General features: G+C 41.6%; 1 protein-coding gene and 1 pseudogene across 2 annotated transcripts; both read left to right on the forward strand.

Annotated features, from left to right (window-relative positions):
• The first annotated feature begins 7,095 nt into the window (after window positions 1-7,095).
• On the forward strand, window positions 7,096-8,623 carry LOC309667576 (olfactory receptor 4D9-like; annotated as a pseudogene). Its single transcript has one exon. The product of its transcript is annotated as an olfactory receptor 4D9-like (transcript).
• Window positions 8,624-8,656: 33 nt separating this feature from the next.
• LOC309667565 (olfactory receptor 4D9-like) lies at window positions 8,657-20,630 on the forward strand. Its single transcript, XM_082476127.1, has 2 exons — window positions 8,657-13,338; window positions 19,342-20,630. The coding sequence occupies exon 2, from the start codon at window positions 19,373-19,375 to the stop codon at window positions 20,306-20,308; it is 936 nt and encodes a 311-aa protein (XP_082332253.1). The 5' UTR covers window positions 8,657-13,338; window positions 19,342-19,372; the 3' UTR covers window positions 20,309-20,630.
• The last annotated feature ends 316 nt before the right edge of the window (window positions 20,631-20,946 follow it).

Here is a 20,946-nt window from a genome sequence, read left to right on the forward strand (position 1 = left end):
TAGTTAAACATCTCCTAGGGCTAACTGCTTTCTACATCTCATGGTAAAAACCACAAACGCATCCATTTTAATATGATTCTTTTTGCTCTGCCTAAGACACATTCACTCCCCCATCAGCCTGTTATACTCTTCTCCTATATGGCCCATATTCATCATTATTAGAAAAAAAACAAACATGGTGTAGAAATGATGGGAATGTACATTGAATTCAAAGCCCCTATCATCTTAAAATTTCTAGCTTTCTGTCATTAAAACATGACAATAGGTTTTCCTGTTATTTATACAGGTTGAAGGGTCACCCTGAAGCTGATAAGGTACAACACAGGAGAGTTTCATAGCAAAAGAATATAATGGGTCAAGGATAAACCTTGGCTTTGAGCGTAGAGATGAGGGATCAGACCAAGAAAGCAGACTCAGGGGGGGAGTGGAAGAGAGTCCCAGGGGAGTTAGCCAAAAGATAGTGAGTGTTGAAGACAAACTTCACTTACGTCCCTCATTGGATCTGGGCTGGCCTCATAAGGATCCATGAACTAATCAGCTCACTTGCTTGTCATTTCCTGCCACCTGGTCAATCAATTCTATTGATAACTTTTTACAATATTAATCCAGCTTGCAAATTCTAAGAATAATCCTCACTTGTCAAGTCACCACTCATAGGGTCCTGCTACATTTGCTCGGGTAGCTCTGGTCTCTAGACTCTCTAAGCTTTTCTTTATGAAACTGCCTATGAAAAATACATACCACAAGCCACTTTATAGTCCATTTCATGCAAATGGGCTATTCCTTTCCTTTTCTTCCCATCTCTCGAGACTCACTCAAATCAGTTTTATCGCTATGTTGAAACTGGATGGCACCGAAGACCTATGGAGTCTGGATCACTGTATCTCAGAAGCATAGTCCCAAGGAAGCAGGAACTCATGAACCCCTGCCACACCACTGTCCCTGACACTTCCTCAAACTATGTATAAACACACAGTATAACCTGATTCAGTAATTCAGGAGGAAGGGAAAGCAATTGCATCTCATTACACAAAGATGTATCATTTCTCTGGATGACATAAAATCACAAGCTGGGCTGCATTTTTCCCATTTAAATCAGCTTTTATTGTTGTTTAAGCTCTGCTGCTAAGAGCCATAGAAAATTCAACAGACTCTGGGAGTAAACATAGCTTTCAAACTACCCTTTCTTACCTCACTCCCTTGAATCAAACATTTTAACTATAAACATCTCTGGGCACCCATGAACCTAATAACATAAAATAATTCTGAAGTAATTAAATTGATAAATATCAAAAAACTGTTACCATGCTGCTTCCCTAGGTTCTAAGTGAGCCATGGATCTCAGAGATGTAGATTAAAATAATTGCATAGGGGCAATATACATGTCACATTAAACAGAAATTGCATGTATAAATCTACACCATCCAGTCTCTGAGAACTACCCTGACAGTAGCCCCAGAGCTTTGATTTTTCTATTGTTGCCCTTTTATTTAAGCTTCATTTCCCAGCTGATTGCAAGCAAAGCAATTTTGGTGAGGAGGAAAATTACATGGTCCATGGTGCGGTTTAACACTACATTTTCTTCCTAAGCCAAGGAGGATAGCGCACTGTCTCATGTGCTTCCTCTAGAGAAAAGGATATGTCCTGAATGTGCACTAGTGTCTCTGCAGATACATGTGAGATGGGGCAGAGAGGGGGTGATGGGGGGGAAGAGAGAGAAGAAGGAGGGCTTGATGACATTTTAATGACTCCCAAGAGAACACAATTGAATTGGCCACTCAGCCTCCACATTCATATTCAACAATATTCCCTTTGCTAATTCCTTTATTAGGCTTGTGGCTGAGGGACTAACAGTGGTGGCCAAGACACCATAAGGCAATGTGGAAGAGTCAGAATGATGTGATTCCCTGAGGTCGCCTTTTCCCACCTGAAGGAAAAGCATAACAAAATCACTAGCCTTGAGGTAGGCTGTCCATGAAGCACAGAATTTTCCCAGAACCTACTTCTAAGAGGCATTGGAGCATCGTAAGAGGATTGATTTTTCACTTGGAGACTGAGTCAGTTAAGTGCTGGTATGCGAACTTCTGAAACTGAAAAGCTGGTAGTGTTGATTTTTCAGAAATGCTGCAAGTGTATAGGATGTTCCTACTGAAACCAGAAGTCTTAATGAAGCAAAGAAAAGTGGTAGTTTTTCATGATTAGGAAGAGGGGAATTGTGCCTTGCAACATAGAAGAAGAAGGTCAGTTGGCTCCAGGAGGTATGATGCATTTTAGTTGGTAGGATGTTGAGGTTTGAGTTGTTTTGAAGGGAGTTGAGAAAGTGCTGATACCCCAGCTCTCAGAAGGTGACTACCTTAGAAAAACAGCTCTTAAAGACAGCAATTCCTGAACTCAGTATATACAGTCTGGCCAGCTTTGCTTCTTAGCTGGGAATGGAATTTATGGGGCTTTGAGTAAGGTGTTTTCATAGCTAGCTAATCTGTGCACTCATGTGCTACTGAATATGAAAAATGCTCCTAAAACTTTTAGAGATTCAATCAAGAGTAGAGACTTTTCAGTATTGGGAAAGAGAAAACTGTGACCTGGGAGATCTCTCAGAGATTCAACCCAGTGTAGAGAATGAAGCAGCATTCTTCGTAGGAAGCCGGGGTATGGGTGTAACCCTGAGTCTGCGGGCTCTTTCAAAGATGTTTAGTAAGCTTGTTTCTAAAGGATGGTCCCCTTTGGGGTGATTTCTAAGAAGCCCTCACGATCCTTCTTTTGACCTCTCAAAAACACATAAAATTGTATTTCTTTTTTTTTTTTTATTGAAGTATAGTTGATTTACAACGTTGTGTTAGTTTCAGGTGTACAGCAAAGTGATTGTTATACATATATATATTCTTTTTCACATTCTTTTCCTTTATAGGTTATTACAAATCTTGAGTATAGTTCCCTGTACAATACAGTAGGTCTTTGTTGGTTATCTATTTTATATATAGTAGTGTGTATATGTTACTCCCAAACTCTGAATTTATCCCCCCTCCCCAAATTGTATTTCTTTATCCCTTCCCCCTCCCTCTCTATGTGCCTGTGTTTCGATGCAATGTACGTAATCTTGCAGTTTCAAAGTATCCTTCCCACTCCGTACAAAGACAGCATCCTTAGGAACCCACAAGATCCATGATCTTCAGGAGGAATTTGTGTTAGAGGTCATGCTTCTCAGAACTCATGTCTGCAGCTGGCATTGCAACACTATGTGATTGATGCAGGTTCTTGGTGAAGGTAGCTCTGAGGACTGCAAAGTCTACTTTTCAAACTCTGATTTTTTTTCCAAGTCACTTCTGACATCCTCTCATGTAAGTTTCTCTCAGCCAAACCTTTCACTCACTGCGTGCCGGCTTCTACCACCACCATCTTACACCCACAGTCTACTTTTACTTGTTTTACAGAGGATTTTTTTTCTTTGCAGGGTTTTCTGGAAGGGCTGATCAACACTGGGAAGAAGTATAGTTAAAGTAGTTAAGAGCATCGGTCTTTGGAATAAGACAAATGTTGGTTTGAGACATGGCTCTACCAGCGGTGAGACCTTGACCAAGTTACTTAATCTTTCTGTGCCTTGGTTTCTTCATCTATAAAATCAGGATAATAATATCTATTTCACATGGATATGGCGGGTTTTGGAAGTGATAAAATGAACAGAAGTGTTTTTTAAAAGCAAGAAAAAAATAAGCAAAACAGAGCTCCATTATTCTGCCCACATTTCTATAATGCTGAGACCTTGAAAGTTGCCTGGACCCCACTCTACTGTAGGCTGAAGCCATATATCCAGATGACAGGGTTTCAAAGGGACGATTATAGTTTATTTTCTTTCTGGAAATGTTTTTTTAAATATAAACGCCTATATTTACAACTGCATACAGAAATAAATTTATCTATGTTTATAAGCAGGAGTGTGATACAATCGTCTAATTTTTTGCATATGCTTTAGTTCAAATCCCTAAGCAAAAAAGAAAACTATCCCTATGGGATAAATGGCATTTTACACTTATTCCAAGTGTTGGAAAGAAGGCTTTGAACCACAGGGTCAGTAGCAAGATGAGCCACTCTCAGTCAAGTCCCCCTAAAGGGACCTGGCTTGTGTAAGGAAGCAGCACTCACCTGGAGCTGGTGAGACTGGGTAGCCACTGGCAAACTCAGGATCCTCAGATGCTTTCAGTTTGCAAAACAGACATGCAATCTCGCCTACTCCTTAGAAGAACCCTGCTCATGAGGTAGGTCTTATTATCATCATATTGTAGAAATCATAACGGTGCAGGCTAAGAACTGACTCTAACCCATGTCCTGTGAACCTCACATATATTTCTCATGAGTTTGGTACTGTTATTGAGTAATTTGCCCAAGGTCAAACCAGGAAGTAGGAAAACCCAAATTTAATAAATGCTCTAGATGATCCACATATGTGTGTCCAAGATACAAGTGTGGGATGTGATACTGTCCCAGCAGCCCTCCCGGACAAGGTTTACAAACATTATATGACCAAGTGGGACCGTTTTTCGTATAGAGCCCCACGATTTTGTACTGCCTCCCTTTTCTTTCTGCGGATTCCACAGGCTACAACACTCTTAATGTCTTAACTATCAATTCCTTAAGGATAGAACCTGTGTTTGAGTCACTGTTCTCTCCAAGTCATTATGATGATTAATTTTATGTGTCAACTGAACTGGCCACAGGGATTCAGATTAAACATTGCTTTTGGGTGTGTCTGTGAGGGTGTTTCCAGATGAGATTAGCATTTGGATCGATGGACTCAGTAAAGCAGATTAGTTGCCTCTCCCCCAATAGGTGGACACCAACTGATCTATTAAAAACCTGAATAGAACAAAAGAGGTGGAGGAAGGAGAAATGTACCCCCTTATTCTTGTCTCACAGCTTGAGTTGGGACATCTCATCTCACCATTTACACCAGTGGCTCCCCTGGTTCTCAGATCATTGAATTATGACTGAGTTACACTCTCAGGTTTCCTGGGTCTCCAACTTGCAGAAGGCAGATTGTGGGACTTCTCGGCCTCCATAATAGCGTGAGCCAATTCTGCATGATAATTCTCTCTCTATATATATATGTGCATATATACATATATATGATGGATATAGCTGATGTAGATATAGACATAGATCCTATTAGTTCTGTTTCTGGAGAACCCTAATACTGTCATGGAAATGGTATATAGAGGAAGGAAAGAAAATAGAAATAGTAAAGAAAAACATGAGAAAGAAAGAAGGGAGGGAGAAAGAGAATAGGTGACACAGAAGCTCTTAATCTTGTCACGTGGTTTCCTGAGCAGAAGATTTGAAAACCATTCACTTATCATTCCAATATCCAAAAGAAAGATTCTAGAATAAGATGCTGTCATCAATTAAAATATTTCTATGTTCCAGCTTAACCAAAGACTCCTTTGGGAATGATTTCTCCACTTTCTAGTTATGGTAAGTAGTTAGCGTGGGGAATTTTAGGATTCCGGAGAGCTGAAATCTTCTGGGATCATTATTCTGAACATGTATTCTTATCACTCCATGTTGTTGACATAGACACCAAAAATTAATGACAACGAAATGAAAAAGGGGCTCTTATTCTTCTGTATGAATAAAAAGGAAAGTGTTGCCTGGGGAACTGTGGTCTTTAAAGGATTTTTTTCTAAGGTTCAAAGAGCAAAATGCGGGAAAAAAAAATAGAGGAATTAAAAGCAGAATCAGAGAAAGAACTACAGCAGGGCAACTGCATAAGACAAGAATTTGGGAGGACCTAAAGTGGGTAAATGAGAGAAAGATAAAAAAACTCTCAGATTGTAGCTGGTAAAGGCTTTAACTTCATTTATTATAAAATAACTGTTATGAAAGTTAGTGGTCAATTAAATTTTTTTTTTTTTTTTTTTTTTTTAAACAACTAGGTGAGGCAAGTGTGACTATAGCCTCCACTTTTTTTTTCTTTTTTTTTTTTTTTTTTTTATTTCTTTTTTTTTATTTTTTGGCTGTGTTGGGTCTTCGTTCCTGTGCAAAGGGCCCTCCCTAGTTGTGGCGAGCGGGGGCCACTCTTCATCGCGGTGCGCGGGCCTCTCACCATCGCGGCCTCCCTTGCAGCGGAGCACAGGCTCCAGACGCGCAGGCTCAGCAGCTGTGGCTCACGGGCCCAGTCGCTCCGTGGCATGCGGGATCCTCCCAGACCAGGGCTCGAACCCGTGTCCCCCGCATTGGCAGGCAGACTCCCAACCACTGCACCACCAGGGAAGCCCCAATTAAATTTTACTTGAAATGAAATTCATTCTTTACACATGAGATTAAAATGTTATAAAGTAATCACTGTATGTTTATTTTTTTAACATTTTACTGAAGTACATAAGCCTACAGTACATACATATAGAAAAACGCACATAAGCCTACATCTCAATGGATTTTCACACAAGCTGAATATATCTTTGCAACAAGCCCCCTAATCAAGAAAAGAGACCGTTATCCGCACCTCAAAAGCCTCCCTCATGTTCCCTTTAGTTTTGTACATTTTGATTCTTTATGTGAACAAAATAAGAGCGTGTGCACTCTTCTGTGCATGGGTCATTTGGCTCAACATCCTGTTTGTGAGATTGGTGTATATCGTTATGTGTAGTGTAGGTCATTTCCATTGCTATGTAGTCATGTGTGAATTTAACAGTATTTAGCTTTTCTACCGTTAATGGGCATTTGTGTCATTCTCCAGTTTGAAGCAATTACAAACAGTGCTATGAATACTCTAGGATATATCTTTTGGTGGATATAACATATGTCCATACTTCCTAGGAGTGGAATAGATTGTTCTTAAGATGGAGATGGGCAGATAGATAGAATGACAGATAGATGATAGATACATAGATACATAGATAGATCTTCAGCTTAAGATAATATTTAATAAAGATATATATATTAGTATTAGCAGATATAATCAAACAACAAAGTGGTTATTTTACACACCCCACCAGCAGTGTTCCAACTGTCCCACATCCTCACCATCACTTGATATTTTTCATCTTTTTCCACCATTTAGGTGTGTGTGCAGTAGAGCCTGTGCTGTGATTTTAATGTGCTGTGATTTTAATGTGCTGTGATTTCAATTTGCATTTCCCTGGTAATTCATGAAGTTGAATTGGCATTTGGATATTCTTTTTTGTGAAGTTTGGTTCATGTCTTTTGCCATTTTCTGGTTTGGTCATCTATCTTGTTTTACTGATTTGTAGAAGTTCTTTACATATTCTGGATGAGAACCTTTTCTCAGATATATATATTGTAAATATCTTCTCCCATTTGAGGGTTCTCTTTTAATTCTCATAATGATGTCCTTTGTGAACACAAATTCTTGATGTCATAAAATTTATGCTTATTATTTATTATTTTGTATCATATGTTGTAGTAAAAGTAGAATTGAATAGGTTCACAGACCTGTCACCTGTGTTTCAGCGGCCACAGTGCTGGAACCTATCTGTTTACATGACTCGTGTCAGAAACCTGGGTCATTCTACCTAACCGTGGCATACAGAATTGCAGCTACAGCGCCTGCATGGAAAAAGAACTTCCCAGGCCAGCACCAAAATTCAAGTGACAGAAAAGACAACAGTAGACTTCATAACACATTCTTTAACTGTGCTGTTATATCTTCCAGAGATATACTTGAAAAAGAATCTGTGACCCAATGGATCAGGGAAATTATACCAGAGTGAAAGAATTTATTTTCCTGGGAATTACCCAGTCTTGAGAGCTAAGCTGGGTCTTATTTGCCTTTTCGTTTTTGGTGTACATGACGACTCTGATGGGAAACCTCCTCATCATGGTTACTGTTACCTGGAAATCTCGTCTTCACACGCCCATGTACTTCCTGCTCCGTAATCTGTTTGCTCTTGACCTCTGCTTTTCCTCCATCACAGCTCCAAAGGTCCTGGTTGATCTTCTGTCAGAGAGAAAGACCATCTCCTTCAATGGCTGTGTCACTCAAATGTTCTTCTTCCACCTTCTGGGGGGAGCAGATGTCTTTTCTCTCCCTGTGATGGCACTTGATCACTACGTAGCCATCTCAAGACCCCTCCACTATCTGACTATCACGAGTAAGGAACGATGCACTAGCCTGGTGGTGGCCTCCTGGGTTGGGGGCTTTGTCCACTCCATCGTGCAGATTTCCTTGTTGCTCCCTCTGCCCTTCTATGGACCCAATGTTCTTGACACTTTCTACTGCGATGTCCCCCAGGTCCTCAAACTCGCCTGTACTGATACCTTCACTCTGGAGCTCCTGATGATTTCCAATAATGGATTACTCAGTTGTTTTACATTCTTCCTTCTCCTCATCTCTTACACAGTCATCCTCATGATGCTGAGGTCTCAGGCAGGGGAGGGCAGGAGGAAAGCCATCTCCCCCTGCCCCTCCCACATCATGGTGGTGAGCCTGCACTTTGTGCCATGCATCCATGTCTATGCCAGGCCCTTCACTGTCCTCCTGACAGATACCGCCATTTCTGTCACCTTCACTGTCATCTCCCCTATGTCATCTCCCCTATCAGTCCTATGATCTACACCCTGAGAAATCAGGAAATGAAGTCAGCCATGAGGAAACTAAAGAAACAGCTAGGGCATTCGGAAAGGATTTAAATTCTATGAGGACCAGATAATCCCAAAATTTAAAGATAAATATTAAAGATTTCCCTGGCAGTCCAGTGGTTAAGACTCCACACTTCCATTGTATGGGGTGCAGGTTCGATCACTGGTCAGGGAACTAAGATCCTGCACAGCCAAAAAAAAATTTTTTTTAATAAAGATAAATATTAAATTTTGCTTTCTCAAAATGGGAAGAAATCATGATGCTGAAAACTCAGCCTCTGTGCACTGGTGCCGAATCGAATTTCAGAGACACGGTTTTGGGTGAAGTAGAAAAGAACAGCCTTATTGCTTTGCCAGGCAAAGGGAGACACAGCGGGCTCCTGCCCCGCAAAACCGTGTGTCCTCAACCCAGGAGGGTTTGGTGAGGAGTTTTATAGCAATGGTTCAAGGGCCGGGTTGCTGATAAGATTAGGGTGTGTGCAGTTTCTGCACTCATTTAATCTGGCCTCAGGTGGTCTCTTAAAGAGCTTCTCTGGTTCCTTTAATCTGGAATGAAGAATGCTAACATCTTCCATTTGTGGGGGGTTTTAATTCTGTAAAGAGCTCAAAATATATTGTTATCTCTATCCCTTGAGGCAGAACCAGGACCCTGCCCCAAGGTTACCCTGTTATTACTTGACTGCTCCTCCCTTGTCTCTACATCCCATCCCTTCCCTGATTAGCAACTGTACGAATCTGCCCTTTGGAACTCAGAGAAGGTCATGGAGGCTGGAGTCTATTTTCTACAAACAAGAAACAGGGGACACGGAAAGGCTTCCATGTCCAGGAGCCCCACAGGGTCCTGCTCGGTTTCAATCACCTTAATGCCAAAAGCAATTAACATCTACAGATACCATGGAGTCCTAAAAGAGGTTGGTCCTATAGTATGTGCTGGGGACCTATGGATGATACGGCTTTAAGGTGAGTCCCATTCAAGTCTTCCACTACCCACTTTCAATCATTCATTCCACGAGTATTTACAGGGCGCTTTTTATGGGCCCAACAGCGCTAGGATTCAAACTGCTGCAAAAAGATTAAAAATAGTCACTGTTAGAGGCATCCCCCAAGATGCTTTCGTGAAGGTATGAACAAAGCGTAGTGGAAATATTGTAGGCACTTAGAAGTTTCAAAAGACATTTAACAGTGAGTCGACCTTTCCAAAGCTTATAAGGCAGAGAGGGACAATCCAAGCAAATAACTCAGTATGTGCAGAGGGAGAGAATGGTGTAAGAGTGCGCCACATTAGTGTGACAGTGAGCTCATTGCAGCCACAACACAGTACACTCCTGGAGGGAAGACCTGTATTTGACATTTAAAAGGAAAACTGGGAAAGGAGAACTCCATTTGTAGCCCCCTGAGCAACGCAAATCCATGCTTTCTACTGGGGAGAGAGGATCCCCAAATCACTCCAAAGCTGTGGTTTCTTCCTGGGCAGAAGGAGGTAATGCTGTACATGGGAGTATTCATACAGAAATAACACTGATGGGTAGAGGCTGTAGACAGCTCACCTGGATTTGTGAAAGGCTTAAGCAAAGACAGATATTAAGCATTCCCATGGGAAGGAACTGACTCCCCGTTGTATAGCAGGATTATCTCAATCACAGACTAGCCAGACCCAAATTTCTCCTTGTTTCTGCACATGGGACCTTATAACTCCTTTACACTTTCCACTCAGTCCATAAGAAGTGAAAGAAAGATGAATCAAAAGCATGAAGTTTCAATCAGTGAATCTGAGATTTTGCTAGTATCTGTAATGAAAGGAATGAGAACGATGACAGGAGAAGGTTTATCTAACAATGCAGCTGATATTTTGCTGGGACCTACTGACTGTACTATGTCTCCAGTTGTGATAAAGTTCAAACCACAGAAGCTGACAGTCATGTGTAATCAAAGTAGATTAAATACTGTGTTAAAAACATCCAGAATCAAAGTAGTTAACCACAATAAAAATATATTTCCTGCTCATGTCACAGGCCAATGCTGGTCTTTAGAAAGAGCTGTTCCAGGAAGTCATTTAAAGAGACAGGCTTCGGGGCTTCCCTAGTGGCACAGAGGTTAAGAATCCACCTGCCAATTCAGCGGACACGGGTTCGAGCCCTGGTCTGGGAAGATCCCACATGCCGTGAAGCAGCTAAGCCGTTGCACCACAGCTACTCTAGAGACTGCAAGCTACAACTACTGAGCCCATGTGCCACAACTACTGAAGCCCACACGCCTATAGCCTGTGCTCTGCAACTGTAACAAGAGAAGACACCGCAATGAGAAGCCTGTGCACTGCAACAAAGAGTAGCCCCCTCTCGCCGCAACTAGAGAAAGCCCGCACACAGCAACAAGGACCCAACACAGCCAAAAATAAAGACAAATAAATTAATTAATTAAAAAAAAAAAACACGGTGAGGAAAGGAAATTGAATTCAGAATGCCATTAAATTTACTTCTCTTTCACCATGACATGAAATAATTACTTGGATTAATATATACATGTATTTTTTTTCTCCAGGTAGGGACATTTTCTTAGAGAACTATCAGATAATGAAATGATTCTAGCTTATCCTACACAGGTCCTATATATTTGGTCCTACATAAAGAACATTGATTTTAAACTTCCACAATATTTTTCATAAGCGAATAAATGTATCTATATACATAAACGGTCTGGTTTAGGAGTGATCCTGTCATTCTGTACTTCTTTGAAAAATTCAAAGAAGATTCAGGTTGTTTCAGCTTAGTTTCCAAGATGCTAGTGTAGTCAGTACCACATAAACTATATTGAAGCATCCATGAAATTCCAGCCACAAAACACTACCCTGGAGGGATCTGCAGAGTTCTGTTGTTTGTTACTGTTGCATGACTTGCCTTTCCAGTCTGAAAGAGAATATCATCCACATAGCTTTTCCTTAATAGCAGACTATTAGTTCAGTACGATATTAGTGATTTATTGCTGTATAACATATTACCCCAAAACTTAGTGGCTTAAAGCAACACACATTTCTTAAGTCATGGTTTGTGTGAGTTGGGAATCCAGGCACAGCTTAGCTAAGTCTTCTGCCTAGAATCTCTCACAAGGCTGCAGTCAAGGCATCAGCTGGGAGCAGCAGTCTCATCTCAAGGTTCGACTGGGGAAGGATTGGCTTCCAAGCTCACTCATATGAGCCAGAATCATGATCTATTGGCCTGAGAGCTTCAGTTCCTTCCTGGCTGTTCGCTGGAGGTCATCCCCAGGTTCTAGCCTTGTGGGCCTCTCCCACAGGGCAGCTTACTTCATCAGAGCTAGCAATCAAGGCAGAAAAGAGTGTGTCAGCAAAATAGAAATCACGGTCTTTTATAGACTAATCTGGAAAGTGACATCCTATCATTTTTGCTGTATTCTCTTCAGTAGAAGCAAGTCACTAAATCTAATCCACACACGAGGGGAGGGGATCACACAAGAGTGTGAATATCAGCAGGAACTGACAAGTTCTCCAAGTAAACTATGAAAAATGATTGCAAATGATGAAAGAAACCTAAAACTAATTTATTCAGGAAGGATTACAAAAGACCAAAAAAAAAAAAAAGGTAAGGGGAAGTGTCAGAGGTATTTCAGAGATACTGAGCCCTTGTGACAAGGAGAATAATAGTGTCAGCTACAGAGAGGGAAGTATTTAGTTCTCGATTGCAATGATCAGATCAATTTTAGACATTTTGAGTTGAAGGTGTGCACTATATCCAAGCGAGACAATCCATGGATCTATGTTGAGAGATGAGTTTTCAAAAATGATATTGGAAATGTGGGGGTGGGGAGGGGAGGTAGACAGACTTCCCTGGCAGTCCAGGGGTTAAGACTCTGAGCTCCCACTGCAGAGGGTTCAATCCCTGGTAGGGGAACTAAGATCCCACGTGCTGCACGGTATGGCAAAAAAAAAAGAAAGAAAGAAAGGAAAAAAGAAATGAGAGGAGAGAGAAAATGGAAATCTTTGGGATTATAGGGCCTGGAACATGGAAGGTACTCAGTAAATATTTTATAATTAAATATTTAACGGATGAATGGTACCAACCCATCCTTTGTCTGCTTTTACTCCCTCTTTGTGTGAGAAGTTTGGTGGAAAACAAGGAGAAAATGCATTTCCCAGTCTTTATAATGCATCTGATTATGTATATTATTAGGACAACAAGCAAACCATCTGCCTAAAAAAAAAAAAGTAAGAAAGAAAGAAATGAAATGGATTGAGACACACCCTCCTGGGAGTTCTATTTATTTTCCCTGCGTTCCTGCCTCTTAAGGAGACAGACTCCCCTGTTTGTCCCCTATGAGCCCTTCAGGCAAAGACATTTGGGTTCTAATCCCAAGGTCTATGAGGATACATCTCCTCCCCTGCATTAGGAGAATTTCAAAACCAAAATGTGCATGTTCGCATACCCCTTCCAGTGTGTGTTCAATTTCTTAATAACACTCTAGGGAACTGCATCCCAATAGGAAAGTCTGGCTACTCAGGTTCAACAATCACTTCCAAAAGTGTTCCCTCCGGTGATCCTTCCATTGGGGCTGGGGCTGAGAGACTGGTGCTCATGGCAGTGGCACCGTGGGGCAGTGTGTTAGGACCACTCAGAGGCAATTCTCGGAGCCTACCCTTTGCCTCCTATATCAGGAGAGAAGGTACTGTACCAACCAACTCACAGAGGCATGTCTACCTTAAAGAGGAGTATTCCTTGATAATCAATCATTCCTAAGGTCAGTGTATGCAACCGAATGGCTAGCACTACTTCTTGGGTAGGGATTAGAGGTCGGGAGCTTTAAGTGAGGTTATTTGGTGACATTGGGGGCTTTTGAGTGCGTGCTTGTGTGTCTGACTATATGTCTGTGCATGTGTGCCCATGCACTACCAGTTTTGAAATATTATTGTGGATTTCAGAACTATTTTGAAGGTTAATAATGCTCCTGAAAGGTAGAGGATGCTGTATATTAAAGCTAAAAACTTTAGTGATGCAGAGCAGAATAATTAGTCCTTCAGTATTAGGAAGGGGACTTGAAGAGCATAGAGAGAAGGTCAGCTTGTCAAGAGGGATGGGGGAACATATGCTTGGTGGACTATTGTGGTGGGGATTCCCTCAAGTTGGGGACTCTATGAAATTCAATAAGCCGGTTTTGGGGGTTTTGGGGGGTTTTTTTTTTGGTTTTTTCTTTGTTTGTTTGGCCAGCTGTGCGGTTTGCAGGATCTTATTTCCCTGACCAGGGATCAAACCCAGTCCGGCAGTGAGAGCCCCGAGTCCTAACCACTGGACCACCAGGAAATTCCCAAGCCTGTTTTATTAGAATAGGTTTACCTGGGCCTATTTCTAAAGAAGTTCTTGAGATCTTGAACTCGTTCTTGCCAAAAGCAAGGACAAAAGCAAACTTATAAACAATAGTTCTCTGTTTTCTCTCCTTCCTTCCTGTTGCAGACACACATACAGAGGGATTCTCATTTGTCCTCCCACCCTCCATCTTTACTTTCTTAGTTGTACATGTATCTTGTGCAGGGAAGTGTACCCATTTTTCAGCATTTTTCAGTTGCATTGGTGACTTGATTACTTTCACGACTCATTTCTGCACAGAACCTCGTGCATTTGGGTTTCAAAGCCCATTCTCCTAACCACTATGGTAGACCGCCCCTGGAAATTCTTGATCGCAGCCGTTTTTCTTGCCACCACTAATAAGCCATCAGTTAACTATCAAGAAACAGTTGAGGTTTACAGCTCATTGAGGTTCAAATGTTGGTAAAAGCAATAGACAGAACACAGTCTTAGACTCGTCACAAGGTAATTGAGGGCAACATTATTTAAAACAATTGAGTATTAAAACTCCAAAGGTGGGGGGGGCATAAATTGGGAATGTGGAATTAACACATGCACACTACCATATATAAAATAGATTAAAAAACCAAGGATTTACTGTATAGCACAGGGAACTATATTCAATATCTTATAATAACCTATAATGGAAAAGAATAGAAAAAATGAATATAGATATATACATACATACATATCTCCAAATCACTTTGCTATATACCTGAAACTAACACAATATTGTAAATCAACTATACTCCAATAAAAAAAAATTTATATATATATATATATATATATATATTTTTTTTTTTTTTTGGCCACACCACACAGCACGTGGGATCTTAATTCCCCAACCAGGGATTTAACCTGGGGCCCCCTTCAGTAGAAGTGTGGAGTCCTAACCACTGGACCGCCAGGAAAGTCCTCCAAAATGTATATATTTTTTAAAAAGCTCTGTGGTGACCTAAATGAGAAGGAAATCTGAAAAGGAGGGGATGTGTATATACGTGTAGCTGATTCACTTTGCTGTACAGTATAAACTAACACAACATTGTAAAGCAACTATACTCCAACAAGAAAAAATTTTTTAATTTAAAAATTAAAAAAAAAAAAAAAGCTCCAAAGGTCTAGAAATCACCTAGATCAATGGATCCATTTAATATTGTTTAATATTGTGCAGACCTTGCCTACTTGCAAAGGGACTCAAGGCAGTGAAGGCCCCCATTTCACTCATGAAAAGACTGAACATCCTGGAGTTTACACGCCTTTAAAGATTCCACTATTGTTCCAAAAAAAAGAAAGAAAGAAAAAGAAAAATCCTCTGTGCATTATCTAAAAAACTTCATGTGTTCTGATCATTTTCTTTTAAAAATCTGTAAAAAGCATTTACTCTGAAGAAAATAACTGGCCCTTTTTTTTTTTTTTAATAAATTTATTTATTTATTTATTTGTGGCTGCGTTGGGTCTTCGTTGCTGCGCGCGGACTTTCTCTAGTTGCGGCGAGCAGGGACTACTCTTCTTGTGGTGCACGGGCTTCTCATTGCAGTGGCTTCTCTTGTTGCAGAGCACGGGCTCTAGGCGCGCGGGCTTCAGTAGTTGTGGCTCGAGGGCTTCAGTAGTTGTGGCTCACGGGCTCTAGAGCGCAGGCTTGGTAGGTGTGGCCTACGGGCTTAGTTGCTCCGCGGCATGTGGGATCTTCCCGCACCAGGGCTCAAACCCATGTCCCCTACATTGGCAGGCGTATTCTTAACCACGGTGCCACCAGGGAAGTCACTAACTGGCCCTTTTAAAAACTAAAAATATTTGAAAAGGATGTAATCTTCTGGGAGTTATTGATGGATTCATAGATCACTGGGAGTGAGCCAAGAAAATTAGCTTTGTGTTGCTTGGGCTTCAAAGGAAAGGGAATAGGAGGAAAGTTAGTAACATAGAAGTTCTGTTCTGATGAGAAAATGAAACATAAAGTACAGTGGGATCCGGAGAGCTGAGTCATGAACAGCAGGACGAGAGGTTGGCTTCAGTACGGACAGAATACAGAGGGAAGTGGTACAAAGACGTGTCAGAGGTGAACACAGCCCAGTGTTAGTGAAAACAATAGTGAAAAGGCTAAGCTCCAAGCCTATTTGCCCAAAGCGATGGGTGCTTTAAAGGGAGAGTGAGGGGGACACGCTGGGGCTCAGTAGAGCCAGAAAAGTGAAAAATTGCAAAGAGTGAGTCAGTGTCAGTGCGATTAGGCTGGTTGTGTCTGGGAGCTGGAAGTAACCCCCCCACGGAGACTGGGAGACAGAGGCCCCTTCCTTCCTGTTGATGATATTTAAAGGAAAGGCTCTCAGTCCTTGAGAGAGACACTTGTTAGTCGCAAGAGATACATATTGACAATTACAAGGCCTTTCCCATAAATGCTCTAAGTAAAGGAGGTCAGCGGCCTATCTCAGAGGTTGGCTGGAACAAACAGTAAATTCTCCCTGCAGCTTTGGGCTTTCCCGGGAAGGCATTTTAATGGGGAGTTTGGGGTCATCCTAAGGACACAGCCTTGTGCCGCCAGAGGCCATGATACAGTCTGGTCATCTCTTGGTGCAGGTTTGGACAGAGTCATTAGGTGCCGAGATTCTGCAGTTCTCAGGGGCACAAGGAAACGTTGGGGTGATGGAGATGTTCCTTATCCTAATTGTGGTGATGGCTTCATGGGTGTACATGTATGTCAAATCTCATCAAACTGTACCTTTAAATGTGTGCAGTTCGTTGTATGGAAGCTACACCGCAACAAAGCCGATTTAAAAAAAAAAAAAAGCTACAAAAGACAGTTTTGTTTTAAGCAGTTGGCAAAATCACAATAGCCTGATGCCTGTCAACACCCAAACTAGAATTTAATCTAAATGCTCTCTTTAAAACAGGGTGGGAAACAGGAGAAAAGCATCAAGTAGGATTTATAGGAAATGAAGCTTGGTAATAAAAGTTTTTAAAAAATTGTGCTCCTTTGCAAACTAGAAATGTTCTAAATTGTTTTATCCTTTGGTATACTTTTGTTTGTTTGTTTTTAGAGTAACAGATTTTATTACTTAGAGCAGTTTTAGGTTTACATAAAAATTAGAACCTACAGAGCGTTCCCTCTCCCCACTACCACCCCGGTTTCCCTTATTAGTAATGCACGTATTATTAATTCATCTTGCATTAGTGTGCTACATTAGGTAACAATTGAGGAACCAATATTGATACATTGTTATTAACTGCAGTCCACAGTTTGCATGAGGTCTCACTCTTCGTGTTGTACATTCTATGGGTTTTAGTAAATGCATAATGTCATGTATCCACAATCAGAGTATCATATAGAATAGTTTCAATGCCCTAAAAATCCCGTGTCTCACCTATTCATCCCTCCCCACCTCCACACCCAGCCCCTGGCAACCGTTAATCTTTTCATTATAATTTTATCTTTTCCAGAACGTCATATAGTTGGGATCGTACAGTATGGACATTTTCAGATCAGCTTCTCTCACTTAGTAATGTAACCAAAGTTTCCTCTATGTCTTTTCTTGGCTTGAGAGCTCATTTCCTTTTATCACTGAATAATATCCCGTTGTATGAAACGTATCTGCTTTTGCAATGCTACATTTGATAATAGTTTCAATTATTTCAAAGAATCATATTTTATAAGAAAAGAATAAAAAAGTGTATTTTTGTCAGCGTTTCTGAAATAATGTGTATAAAAGATTGGCTCTGCAAAATGTTAACTGTGATATACGCAGCGGAAATGTGGTCTGTGCCGAACTCAGTTTAAGTGAATTAAACAAGTTTCTTTAAGCTTCACAATCCTGTAAAACACATGATTAATACGCATTTTTACTGATGATAAACTGAGGCTCAGAGCTACCTACCAATTAAGTGACAGAGTCTATCAAATTCAGGTCTGCTGCATAGAGAAGAGACTTGTGGCTCTTTGGGGAGGAGGGATGGAGTGGGAGTTTGGGATTAGCAGGTGCAAACTATTATATATAGAATGTAAACAACAAGGTCCTACTGTATACCACAGGGAAGTATATTCAATATCTTGTGATAAACCATAATGGAAAAGAATATGAAAAAGAATATATATATATATATATACGTTTAACTGAGTCACTTTACTGTACAGCAGAAATTAACACAACATTGTAAATCAACTACACTTCAATAAAATTTTAAAACACACACACACACAAATTCAGTTCTGCTGATACTAACATCTTTGCTCTTTGTGCTAAACTAAAACCTTTACAAATACTGAGGCGGCAAGGAGTGACGTACAAATGTAAGTGATGAAGGGAGTCTGAGAAAGGAAAACCCTTTGTCCAGTGTCCTGGAGGGCAAAGTCCTTGCCAAGAGCATTACGGGGAGCAGGGGCTATAGCTATCAGTTGTCAAGTCCCAATCTTGGGCCATGGAAATCAGAGGAAAACAAGACACCAAAAGAAGGGAGACTGGAAAAAAAAAAGAAGAAGAAGAAAGAAACAGTGATTTACTCAATTAAATTGTCTTAGCTGCTGCAAAGCTATTTATCCTAGGGAGACAGTAAACCGTAAACTGGTTTTTTGGCCTTAATTTAGTGCGGATCACCGGTATCATGAAAATCTGGCCAGACTATGCCAAGCAGATGGTCTCCTGTGGAAGAAGATGAGAGAAGAAACTACAAGCTTCCATTAGAGCCACAGACTGTGTTTTATATTTTTCCCCTGCGTGGGTTTCCCACTTCCTAACAATTAGGTACATGAGTGTGCATGAAAACAAAAGCAAAGCTAGTCTCTTCACTTCTCAGAGCATTCAGTGACTTTTTACGAGGCATATAGAATCTATAAAATGATAAGCCCGTAAAATTTTTAATAAGAATTTAATAATGTACTGATTTAGGAGCTTCTATTAATTACACCCATTGGAAACCCACTCTTTGGTTTGCTCTGAGAGAACTCAGAAAATGCCATCTACTAGCGATAGAATTGTAGGCATCCCTGCCCAAAAGAAAAATAACCATAAAAATAACCCCAAGGTGGCCTGGTCATATAACTCACACTCCTTTTGGTGTTTTTTTTTTTTTTTTTTTTTTTATTTATTTATTTATGGCTGTGTTGGGTCTTCGTTTCTGTGCGAGGGCTTTCTCTACTTGCGGCAAGTGGGGGCCACTCTTCATCGCGGTGCGCGGGCCTCTCACTGTCGTGGCCTCTCTTGTTGCGGAGCACAGGCTCCAGACGCGCAGACTCAGTAGTTGTGGCTCACGGGCCTAGTTGCTCCGCGGCATGTGGGATCTTCCCAGACCAGGGCTCGAACCCGTGTCCCCTGCATTGGCAGGCAGATTCTCAACCACCGCGCCACCAGAGATGCCCACTCCTTTTGTTTTCAATGATATCTGTTCTATATTCTATTTTCTGTTTTCTCTCCAGGTAATTGAAGAAGAAGAAGAAACATGACCCGATGGAGCAGGGAAATTACACCAGGGTGAAAGAATTTATTTTTCAAGGACTGACCCAGTCCCAAGAGCTGAGCCTGGTCTTATTTCTTTTGTTATCCTTGGTGTACACAGCTACCGTGATGGGAAACCTCCTCATCATTGTCACCGTGACCTGTGAGTCTCGCCTTCACACCCCCATGTACTTCCTGCTCCGCAATCTCTCTGTCCTGGACATCTGCTTCTCCTCCATCACTGCTCCAAAGGTCCTAGTAGACCTTCTTACAAGGAGAAAGGTCATCTCCTTCAATGGCTGCACCACTCAGATGTTTTTCTTCCACCTCCTCGGTGGGGCAGATATTTTCTCTCTCTCTGTGATGGCCTTTGATCGCTACATGGCCATCTCCAAGCCCTTGCACTACGTGACCATCATGAGTAGGGCGCGATGCACTGCCCTCATTGTGGCCTCCTGGGTGGCGGGCTTCGTCCACTCCATCGTGCAGATTTCCCTCTTGCTCCCGCTCCCCTTCTGTGGACCTAATGTTGTGGATGGTTTCTACTGCGATGTTCCCCAGGTCCTCAAACTCGCCTGCACCGACACCTTTGCCCTTGAGGTCTTAATGATTTCCAATAACGGCTCGATCTCTACACTGTGGTTCATCCTCCTCCTTGTGTCCTACACAGTCATCTTGACAATGCTGAGGTCTCACACTGGGGAGGGCAGGAGAAAAGCCATCTCCACTTGCACAGCCCACATCACGGTGGTGACCTTGCACTTTGTGCCCTGCATCTATGTCTACGCCCGGCCCTTCACTGCCCTCCCCATGGACAGAGCTGTCTCCATTACCTTCACTGTCATCATTCCTGTCCTGAACCCCATGATCTACACCCTGAGGAACCAGGAGATGAAGTCAGCCATGAAAAGATTGAAGAGGAGGTTTGGAACTTACGAAAAGAAATAGATGCCATAGGGGACTTCCCTGGTGGTGCAGTGGTTAAGAATCCACCTGCCAATGCAGGGGACACGGGTTTGAGCCCTGGTCCGGGAAGATCCCACATGCCCCAGAGCAACTAAGCCCATGCGCCACAACTACTGAGCCCACGTGCCACAACTACTGAAGCCCGTACGCCTAGAGCCCCTGCTCCACAACAAGAGAAGCCACCGCAATGAGAAGCCCGTGCACCCCACCGAAGAGGAGACCCCACTCTCCATAACTAGAGAGAGCCCGTGCACAGCAACAAAGGCCCAATGCAGCCAAATAAATAAATTTATTTTAAAAAAAAGAAATAGATGCCATGAAGTCCAGATTGGAAGAGTCAGAACTGAAAAGTATTTTCTCACAACACAATAGAAGACCCCAATCAACAGACCATGGTGAGGCCAGAGTTTTCCCTTTGCCCTACAGCAGAATCCTCTAATAAGGATGGTCTGAAATAATCGTCTCTGTAAGAATTTCTCGTGGCGTGGTTGTCAGCAACTTAGAGTCTCAGATCTGTACGTTGTCAGCTCTGAAAGGGACTCTAAAACTTATATCACTCAAACACCTCATTTTACAGGTGAGGAAATGAAGTCTGAGAGAAAATTACCTCTCAGTTCTTG

The sequence above is a fragment of the Balaenoptera physalus genome (genome assembly GCF_965194825.1).
Source record: "Balaenoptera physalus genome assembly, chromosome: 10".
Classification (NCBI taxonomy): domain Eukaryota; kingdom Metazoa; phylum Chordata; class Mammalia; order Artiodactyla; family Balaenopteridae; genus Balaenoptera; species Balaenoptera physalus.